General features: G+C 31.1%; 1 protein-coding gene across 1 annotated transcript; it reads left to right on the forward strand.

The window, feature by feature from the left end:
• The first annotated feature begins 2,202 nt into the window (after positions 1-2,202).
• LOC111693190 lies at positions 2,203-3,968 on the forward strand. The gene is made up of 2 exons (XM_023457402.1): positions 2,203-2,453; positions 3,800-3,968. Exons 1-2 carry the CDS (start codon positions 2,220-2,222, stop codon positions 3,902-3,904), a joined length of 339 nt encoding a protein of 112 aa, XP_023313170.1. The 5' UTR covers positions 2,203-2,219; the 3' UTR covers positions 3,905-3,968.
• The last annotated feature ends 6,847 nt before the right edge of the window (positions 3,969-10,815 follow it).

Consider the following 10,815-nt stretch of genomic DNA (forward strand, 5'->3'; position numbering starts at 1 on the left):
TTAGTTGTGGTCTAGTATCTATTGGAGTAGAGTAAACTTTTCAAGTAGGTCACCCCAAACATAGAAGTCCAGGGAGTTTAGATCTGGCGATCTGGCTGGCCAAGACACTGGACCCTCGGCACCATTATGGTTGACATTGGCATTTGGTCTTCTACCTATCCATCATCTCATATAATTTTCATTAAGCCATTATTATATTATTCTCCTAAAATGCGCAGGAGCACCATCCATTTGTATCCAGCTATTTTGTCGTATATTTAATGGAACATCCTCTAATAATTCAAATAGATGGTTTTCTAGAATGTTTAGAAATGACTCCGAATTTCATGAGGATTTTCTTGTGACCAAATTTCCAGATTGTGAAAATTCACTACCCCTCGCCTTGTGAACGTAGCCTCATCGGTCCAAAGTATTTCTAGTAAGAATTTAAACAACCACTGATAAAAATTCAGGCGTCTCTCTGCATCTCCCGGAAGTAAATTTTGCACAGGTTGTAAATGGTACGGATTTTTGCCACCCTTACGTAGAACTTTTCAAATTTTCGATTTACTCACCCCAAGTTGCCGAGTCGTTCTTCGTTTATTTAGCCGAGGATTGTCATCAAATGCTTTTAAAATTTCATTTCTGTGCCTTTCATTCCTTTGTCGTGATTTTTCAAATATTGTTTTAATCCAAAAAAGATGAAAGCGATGAGTGTAAAGAATTTTGTTGATGTGCTTACAAATTGAACTTACTTTTAAGCATAAACATAAATATTCTTGTAATATTATGGTTAGAAGTGTCTGTCACAAGGGGATTGTATTGATATGAATAACTTGAGAACGGTGAACTTTAGGGAAAAAATTCAAGTTACCTTTTTTACATATTTTGTGCATTAGAATATAAATTCGTTACAATAGCTTGTAAAAAATACGGTGGCGTAGGTTTTTTTAATAAAAAAGGGGTGACCCTGTCCAGTTGGACACCACTGGTTGAGTCTTTAGAGCTCATATTTTAGGGAATGCAAGGCCTACTATCATACATTATCTGTACCAAATTTTATTGAAATCGGTCGCTGGATTCCGGAGATATAAACAAAAAAAAAATTTTTTGAACAACTTCAACACCCTGTATCTCTAAAACGAGGCCGTACCAGACCTATGTTTATAAGGCAAACACCTACTATTTTAAAAAGATCTATCTGCCCTCGAAGTTCCCTGCATAAAATTCGGACCACACTGTATATTATACTTTTCTAGTCAAACAACTATCGAAACATTGTACATAGTTTTTTGAAAAAAAAAATAAATTTTCATGAAGGTGAACAGGTGAAGGTGAAGGTGAAGAGACAAAACTTACTCGAAATCTTGGTAAACAGGATTATGGCCATTCCTTGATGCACAATAAGGTATCTAAAAATAAATGTCAACGTATATATAGTCCGGCTAATGTACGTAGTTATGAAATTATTAAAAATAAATAACTATATTCAATTCCTAAAATATTATTTTGCTACCTGCGTATCTTTATAATTATAAATAATCATGTGTAGGATATACGTTAATTATGATAGAACGAAATGAATTATCTTATGTTTATAACTTTACCTTATACCATTCTCAAGTTCCATAACTCCTTTGTACCTACTAGCCGATCTGGACCGAGCGACCCCCGATCCCACACTACTGAAGGCCGCAAACGGCCGACCCGACGCCCGACGTCCCGGGCGTCTGTCAGTTGCTACTGCCGCCATACCTACTGGTGTGGATTGTGACATAAGTTAATAAGGATAGAAGTGGTTGACAAATTGCTTAGCAGTACAGTGCAGCAATGCAGAATTTAGTGTGATTCAGGAAAATTTAATTTATTATAGGCACCATCTATTAATCATTCATCTTACAATTGCGAATGGGAGAAATAAGAGGGACAAAACGAAATTTACCATCAATATAATAAAATTGTTTAAAATAAATAATTAAAATAAGTCGTTGGTCAAATGAACATATAATAGAAATTTTCTACACATTATATACAAATTATTAAAATTTTTTATTTTTAGCAGAAAACTTTTTTAAGGACGCCTATGAAACTCAATAAATTTTATTGCTGGCGTTTTTATGCATGTTCAACTGACTTCGGAAAGACTATACAATACAAACGAGTTAATTCCCGGTGGTATTATATAACCGCGAAGAAACTATAAAAACGTAGATAATTCAGCGAGAAACACATAACCAATCATGAAGTGGTTAGTAGCACTTACTTTGCTAGCTGCTGCTGGCACTAGCCAAGCAGAGCAAGAAGTCTCCATCGCCAATGCATTGTCAAGGCCGGTGGGAGTAGTTTATCTGCTGGACATCATTTCTCCCCCAAGGCAGAAGCCAGAAGCGTTCAACTATAAATCTTCTAACTTCATCAATGATGGTCCAAGCTACGGAAATAAGCATTCGTACTTACTGGTTCAACAGACAGAGGTAAGAGTTAAAATATATTTTTTTTCTAATAAAGAATGTTCTCGACATTCTTAATCTTATCAGTGATACTGGCCAATCGTGGAAATTTAAAGGAAGCACAATTTTATTGGCTTTTTGTTACCATTTATGTAATGTATACTTCGAGACAACTAATAAAAGTTATTTATTGATGATAATATAAAATTTTTGTAGAATACTACATAAATAACCACACAGATATATCAACTGTTAAAGTTGTTATTTTTGCCTGTATGTATCAATACTTATGTGTGATTATTTATTTAGTTTTGTTCACTTAGGTATCTTATGAAGATACTTAGAATACAGAGATATTACCGAAGACTTACTGAAACCCATCAACTTTTAATTGCTCTGAAGATGGCACAATGTATCCTGTGACGAAACGTCTACAATTAAAACTTTAATTATTGTTGCAAAATGAATGTAATACTCGGCAGGTATTTCTAAATTTCACCAGAGCATGATTTCGTTGAGTATTTTTTTATCTAATTATAGTATTCATATAGATATTTTAAGTATTGGCACTTTATTTTTTTAGTCTGTTTTATTCCTCTCTACTTTTATATTTAAAGCTGTAGATGAAAATGAGTTTCTATAAATATTAGATGATTTGAATCTAAAATACAAATATAAAAAAGTATATGCAATCATAATTTCTTTAAAAACTCAGAATTATTTTTTTAAATTGTGTATTTGGCAACACTAGAACATTAAATAAATTAAACCCCGAATTTTATAAATTGAATGTCTCCTTAAAAAAATAGTAGGTCCAGTCTTCTTTTATTCATAGCAAGTAGTAGCAGCTTTAAAATAATTTGTCTCTAAAATATTGTTTTTCTTGATTCTGCACAACTTTAATATAAACCTTTTTTCTGTATTATGAATAACAAGGGAGTTATTTTACTTTCTCACATTAATGGCCCACCATGTATGTTAAAACAAGTAAAATATGTTTACGCAGTTTTCTTATTAGTTTTAATTAATGCCATTATATTGTATTACATACAATATATTAAGTCGAGAAATGGAATTTTTAATAGACCACTTTCAATTCTTAGCATTATTAGTAATTGCTTGAACTATTAAGAATTAAAAACTATATAAGTAGTTTTACATAAAAGGTTCTTATGGAAAAGAATTAACAAGATTTGATTTAATTTTGCTTTAAAATGTTAATATTCTCTGCAATCGTCTAAAACTGGTTATTTCAAAAATTAACATACTATTGATATTTACTTTCAACATACATATTTCTTTTTCTGTATTTTTCGTTTTTCAACATTCTTGTGTGTCTTATAGAAGTAATAAATATGGGTTTATTATAGGATGACAGAGAGACCCCTTCCAAATACTTAGTTCGCCAAAGACGAGAAGCATATCCAGTTGAATCTCACGTTTATGGAAATCTTCAAGGCAGTGGACTGGGATAATTTTGTCGGTAATAGTATTTATTGTTTATAAAAGGAATTTAAATATTAAATAACATTTAATATACTTACCTATACATTTTCATATAAATTCAGATAAAAATAATATTCGAATAAAGAATGTCTATAGTTATTTAAGAGTACAGTATAATCTTTAATAACTTCTATTTTGTCAATAAAAAATTTACATGAACAAATTTTACTTATTTCAAGATTTCGCTTGGAAGTATGGAAAAATAGAATATTTTCCATCAACGGGTTGATACATTGTATCTATGAGTTGATGATTAATTTTAAGAATTTCGTTTTATTGTAATTAATCTAAAAAGGTTATCGACATATAGTACTAGTAATGTAATGGCGAATCAGGATATGTATTCGATCACATTTTACCATTTTTCTCGAAAACATTGCGTTCTACGAAAATAAGTATCAAGAGACAAAAAAATTTCTAAATTCAATGGCTTTCAAGCGGACTAATAATTTTTAAGGAATTCAAATATATAATCAAATTTTTTTGGCTCCAAAGGCAAGGGGGCCCACGAAAAAGTGTCTTAGGGGATTCCCCGCCAGAAAGCGTAGCACTATCAGATTTCCACATGTCATAAAACCCCTGTGTACCAATTTTAGTGATTCTCGTACACCAGCCTAACTAACAATTTGATATTTTTTATAAGCTGCAAGAACATTTACAGAACATTTTGTATAAGACAAGATTGTCGCTTTAAAGAACAAATTAGCTCTTTAACTTATTTTGTTATGGCTGTTACAGGTGTTATATAATAATAATGTACAAACCTTTAGCAAATTTTGTTGGAACTTTTACAACACATTTTTATAAACATTGTGTTAATATCTCCATTGTCACAATAGCAAATATAAGTTATTTATTCTTTGAATGTGTTTGTATGCAATGATTATTCTCAAAATAGTTTTTTAAATAGAACAAATGTGTATCCTACAAGACGTGATATAAAATATGATGGCGTAACTAACAATATGTTGTTAGTGCAACAACATAAAAGCCAACAGATTAAAACTTCGACGTATCAATACCAAAGTGATTTTAGGTAGGAAAGAAAACAAGTTAAATGTTATAGCGTACTACCCAATATCGAGTACACTCACACCTAATTCAAGTTACCGACAGTAAGTAGTAATAAATAAATACGACAGATGACAAGACAGGAACAAAAGTCGTGCTAAAAGGTTCAGAAAAGAATGAGAGGAGAGAAAGGCCCAACAAGATAAGAAATTAGTGTGTTAAACAGTGATAGAAAGGTATAAACCCTTATAATCTAGGAGCCAGATAGGGTTCCGTGGCCAATCTGAGTGCCATGGCTGCAAACAACTTACTCTTAAGTATTTTGACCCCTTGCATCCAAAAAACTTGGTCGCTAAACCTGAAAGTTTTCAGTTTAATTGTTATTAACAAATTAAATGTTTAAATGGCTGTAAAAAGTTTATTATTATAGCTAGTACAACTTTTTATGCGTTAATAGTTACGTTTACTCATAACAAACATATATTTTCTTGAAAATTAAAAAAAGATTAACTTTATCCAAAGTTATTGCAAATTTAGTGCAAATATCTTTCATTTTTTGTGTCCGCGCACACAAATTTTACCATATCTCTCGTTCTATTGGACGCACAACATCTCATTTTAAAGCTTGAACCTCATTTTACAAGATAGGTAAGTTTTATTTATTAATTAATTTATTTAACAATAAATGGCAGCTTAGAAAGTTGTGAAATTTTAACGAAAATGCTGGTTTTATTTGTTTATAAGGCTTTTTTTATTATTCAACTTCGATGAAATACCAAAAAAGTGACCGGATATTGTTCCTCGCATCCTAGCAATCATTTCATGCCTTATAGTTATTAGTTTTTCTTTATCAAAAGATCTTTATCGGTTTCTGAGAAAATCGCTCTTGAATTAATCCCACTTTGGTAAATTTCATAGTAACTTAAACAAAAAAATGTTTTTGTTTAAATTTAATATAATTTTAATAAAAAAATAATAATAAAAAATTAAATTAAATAAAAATTAATCCTTTAAATGGAAAAGAGCGATTTTCTCAGAAACCGTTAAAGATAACAATTTAAAACAAGAATACCTTTTTAACATAAAACAGTTCGGGAAACGGAATTTGCTGTCCAATTTGTTAAAAAGTCAAAGATGAAAAAGTTACACACGCAAAGTACCAAGGGCCCCCCGTACCCACCCCAATGGACCTTGTGGAAATAAGTGGATTAGTCCATCAAATTGCTCATCAAAATTTAGCTGTGTATACCAAATTTCATTCATTTATCACAACGCGATTGGGAGATATTGCAAAAAAATGATTTCCATTCCTCCCTCTTCAATGGGTCCCTGTGCCCTTAGGAAGCATTTCCGGATCCATGTTCATATGAATGAACTTTTTACTTAGTTTTGATCATAGAAACGTCCTGTTCAGGGTTGACAGCTAATTATGAGACACCCTGTATACAAGTTAAAATATGCAGTTATATTGATGCACTTGTAGAAGGCAGCTCTTCTATTAAAGCGGATTTTGAACGGCGAAAAGACCATACTCGTAGGTCATCAAACTTCTTACAGGTTGTACCTTTCTTTAAGACTTTAACTAAATATTCTTCTACCATTTTACTATTTGCTTCGATAGTGGTTTCTGAATAATCTATAAAATGAAACATCACATTTTTAAATATTTAAACTACCTGTTATTATGATTAATTTTATTAATGATGCCTTGACAATGAAATTTACAATGAACTACATTTTACCTTTTCCGAAATTGATCAAATAGTTTGTAGGATCTCCTTGCAAAGCCGAATGGTGTTTGTAATCGTTGTTTAATAAATAGATTAACATCAAAAACATATAAGTATATAGTGCACTTGCACTCTGATCTTTCGATCGAGGGCGCGTACATGGCTCTCGACGTACGTGCGTCTCTTCACGGATTTTGATAAAGAAAAACTAATAACTATAAGGCATGAAATGATTGTTAGGATTCGAGGAACAATATCCGGTAACTTTTTTGGCTTTTCATCGAAGTTGAATAATAAAAAAGCCTTATAGACAAATAAAATCAAAATTTTTGTTGAAATTTCACAACTTTCTATGCTGCCAGTAAAAGTTAAATTAATTAATTAATTAATGGAACTTACCTATCTCGTAAAATGAGGTTCAAGCTTTAAAATGAGATGTCGTGCGTCTCAATCCGTCCAATAGAACCAGAGATATGGTAAAATTGGTGTGCGCGGAGACGGAAAATGTAAGATATTTGCGCTAAATTTCAAAAAAATATATGTTTGCTACGAGCAAACATAACTATTAACGCATAAAAAATTGTACTTGCTATAAAAATAAACTTTAAATTTAATTTGTTAATAACAATTAAACTGACCACTTTCAGGTTTTGCGACCAAGTTTTTTGAATTCAGGGGGTCAAAATACTTGAGAATCAGTTGTTTGCAGCCGTGGCACTCTGATTGGCCACGAAACCCTATCTGGCTCCTAGACTATTAATAATACAGACTTGTATTAAATTTAATATTTAAATCCAATATATTGGATATTATTATATAGTCAAGTTATAGAATCAATTATTGAAAATTTTGGAAAAATAGAAAAATAAATCAAATGTTAGCGAATCACATTATTTTTATTTAATTTGAAATATAGTGAATCCAAGTCATTAAATGAATTATTTTTTTTACAAGAGATAGAATAACTAGTCAGTTAAAATTCAAATATAAATTTGTTGTCTTTGCCGTCTCAAAATTAAGTATCTAGAGTCATTAATCAGTAGAATATTTTAAAATCAATATAATAATCTTCTCAGAACCTTACCCTGAGGTAAGACTACTCATGTTAGATTAAAATTTGCTTATATCTTAAATTAATTTGTTTTTTTTTTCTCAAACAAAATGCTTTCTCTATGTGAACATAAACAAAATTTGAATTAAATTACAACTACATGCTCATGTGAGCTGGCGCCCAGACAATAAAGAAGAAAAATAAGATACAAAGAAGAGGAAGTGAAGCAGAATAAGTCAATACAGGTAAGAAAATTACCATTCGACAAGAATTTATAACAATATATATATATATATATAGCAATTGTATTAACAGAATTAATCGTTTTCAGAACGAATCTGTTTCCATTTTCAACGTGTAAAACGCGTCTTATGCCGTGTACAGACCGAAACTCCAACACATACCAAGGCACATGTGGACAGATATTTGGATGCGTTGGATTCGATGTGTACGGCGGTGACGAATGCACGCCAATGAATTCCAACGGTTTCCAAGGGAACCGTTTGCCTTTAAAGGGACAAATAGTTTCTAAAAGCTGTTTTACATTGACAATTTATCAATATTATATATATATTATATATATTTATCAATAAATTGACAAAGTTCTTCATCAATTAATTCACGAATTTATTGATAAACAGTGTGGTTTTACACTGCTACGGACTTTGTCAAGTTTTTTGACGCATGAATCGGTTCTACCAATGAATCAAAGAAGCAAATAAATTTCAAAAATGTCACCTTTCCACTCATAATTGTAGTGATACAACAGTGGTACCGTTCTGACACATATTATATAAATATTAGCAAAACCAGCACGACGCCACACAATTATTTACATATTCCAATAACATAACCTCATTGCTGATCTGAGGCTGGAAATTTGTTGGGTTGGTACTTCTGAACTTCACGAAGAAATTGACGAAAATTAGAACATGCTCTAATTCGTCAAGAACTTGATGAATAAATTGATGAAGTTATTTGACAGCTGATTTGGTGCATTAATTAATTGATCAATAAATTGTCAATGTAAAACAGCTATAATAACATGGTTCCATTAGATACAGAATATTGTCTTTTCTTATGGTTTAATTTCTCTAAAATATCTCCAAACTTTAGTAATTTGAAAATGCAATTTGAATGGAGAAAAGTATTTAGTAAATATTTTAGCATTAAGAAGTGTAGACAGCACATTTATACAAATAAATGGACAAATTTGCGACTTCTCAAACTTTCTCAAATTAGATTAGAATTTTTATTTTTTCACTATTGAGTGAATTTTTTTAAAAGCCTGTACAAAGAACATGTGTCAAATTTAATAACGCACTTATTTTTGTCTTCATATAAATAAATAAATGGTTTACTATGCATTTAAAAGAAAGTAAGGAAATTCGCATACCTACATAGTTATTAATAAATGCTTAACATTTTTTTTTATTTTTGTATACATACAGTTGAGGTTAACTGAGGCTATTTACATGTCTTTTATGATTCTAGATAGATATTTCGCAGATACTGGCAGGCAGTGGAAGAAAAACTAATACGGAAAATACATATACTAGCCTCTTTTATTTTTATTGTAGCTTAATCCAGTGGAGGAGATAAAAATCTCAGAATTTCAACTATAGTAAGTATTTTGGTATTACTATGCTATTAGTACATTACTGATTTAAAGGAAAAAATTGTGCTTCACTTCATTGGAAAATTAATAATCTTTAATGCCCATTTTTTTAAATTTAAAATAAACTTACCATTCATTAGAATAAACAGGCAGTAAATGTAATACTACTTGTTTTACCTAAAGTAAAATACAACGACTTCTCGTTTGTGAAATACAATTTTTGTGAAATACAATTTAAACTTCAATAGTTATCAATATTTCGGAAGATCAGTAACGCAGAAATTTTTATTTTTTTTAAATGCAAATAAAATACAAATTTCTGAACCAAGGATTTCTTTTACTTTTTAATAATTTAATAGCTTACATCTCGAAAATTTAGCTGTTTAAAAAATAGGTTCATATGAATTTTTCTACCCAAAATAATGCAAAGAATTATCTACTAAAACATTACATACAGGGTGTCCGCAAATTTCACCGACAACGTTTGACGGCATATTCACGACGATAAATAAATACGATATACGAAAAAAAAGTTAAAAAAAAAATTTTCGGTTTTGGAGTTACAAGCTTTCACAGTTGTCAAAAATAAAACCAATTTAATTAATAACTTCTTAACCCTTTTACCGATCGCATTAAAATTTGGCACATTTATTTGGACTATTATTTCTTAAAGCTTTAGTCAAATCGATATACCGGATGATAGTTTTGTTCGGTTACCTCTCCCTTCTAGCGGTCAAAACTTTTACAATGGTCGTATTTTTTTAAACGTTCAGCAACATTGAAAAGTTCATTTTATTTAAAAAAATATTGTGTCTTGTGAAAATCGCCTACAGAAAGCCATTCTTGAAAAAAATGGCATTATTTACAGGTTAGTATGTTTCGGTTTGCGTGCCAGTGTCACGGATTTAAAACTTAGAGTTCAGTAGGCGATGAACACAAGATGTTGATTGTTGTGGTTATCAGATAATGTCATTATTGTAGTGTTTCATTAGCATTCTCATCACTCCACACATGTAAATTATGAAAATTTACAACTCCGTTCCTTGTAAAACAAGATGTTTGAAGCAAATCATTATCTTCTTTGAAGCCATTCACCAACCAGCGGCAAAATTGTAAACATGCGTTGAGATCTAAATTTTTAAGTTCTTGAGCAGGAATTAAATGAAATGGCCGAAGAAGTTGTTTTTTAAAGTTTTGTAAACATTAGTTTTACATAACTGCTGTACAGAAAACTTGTGTATGAAAAGACGTGTTAACAGGGTGAATGTTCGTTGGAGAGTGCCTTCGGTAGCAGAAGTCCCTGATCTTGGCGCCACTCTACAGGGGTCGGCTTCCGGGAACCCCGTGGTGCGTCCGGCGGCGTTCTTGACGTTGTACTTTCAAATATGGGTCACTTGCAAACATGTGTACCCACACATACATACATACATTTAATCGTCTTGATACACTGTGGACACTTCATAATTTGAA

Source organism: Anoplophora glabripennis, unplaced genomic scaffold (genome assembly GCF_000390285.2).
Source record: "Anoplophora glabripennis isolate ALB-LARVAE unplaced genomic scaffold, Agla_2.0 scaffold98, whole genome shotgun sequence".
Taxonomy (NCBI): domain Eukaryota; kingdom Metazoa; phylum Arthropoda; class Insecta; order Coleoptera; family Cerambycidae; genus Anoplophora; species Anoplophora glabripennis.

Excerpts from the sequence above, each read along its gene's own strand:
- LOC111693190 (XM_023457402.1), top strand. The coding sequence starts at position 2,220 with ATGAAGTGGTTAGTAGCACTTACTTTGCTAGCTGCTGCTGGCACTAGC. Across the intron at positions 2,454-3,799 it reads TACTGGTTCAACAGACAGAG|GATGACAGAGAGACCCCTTC; the intron begins GTAAGAGTTAAA and ends GGTTTATTATAG.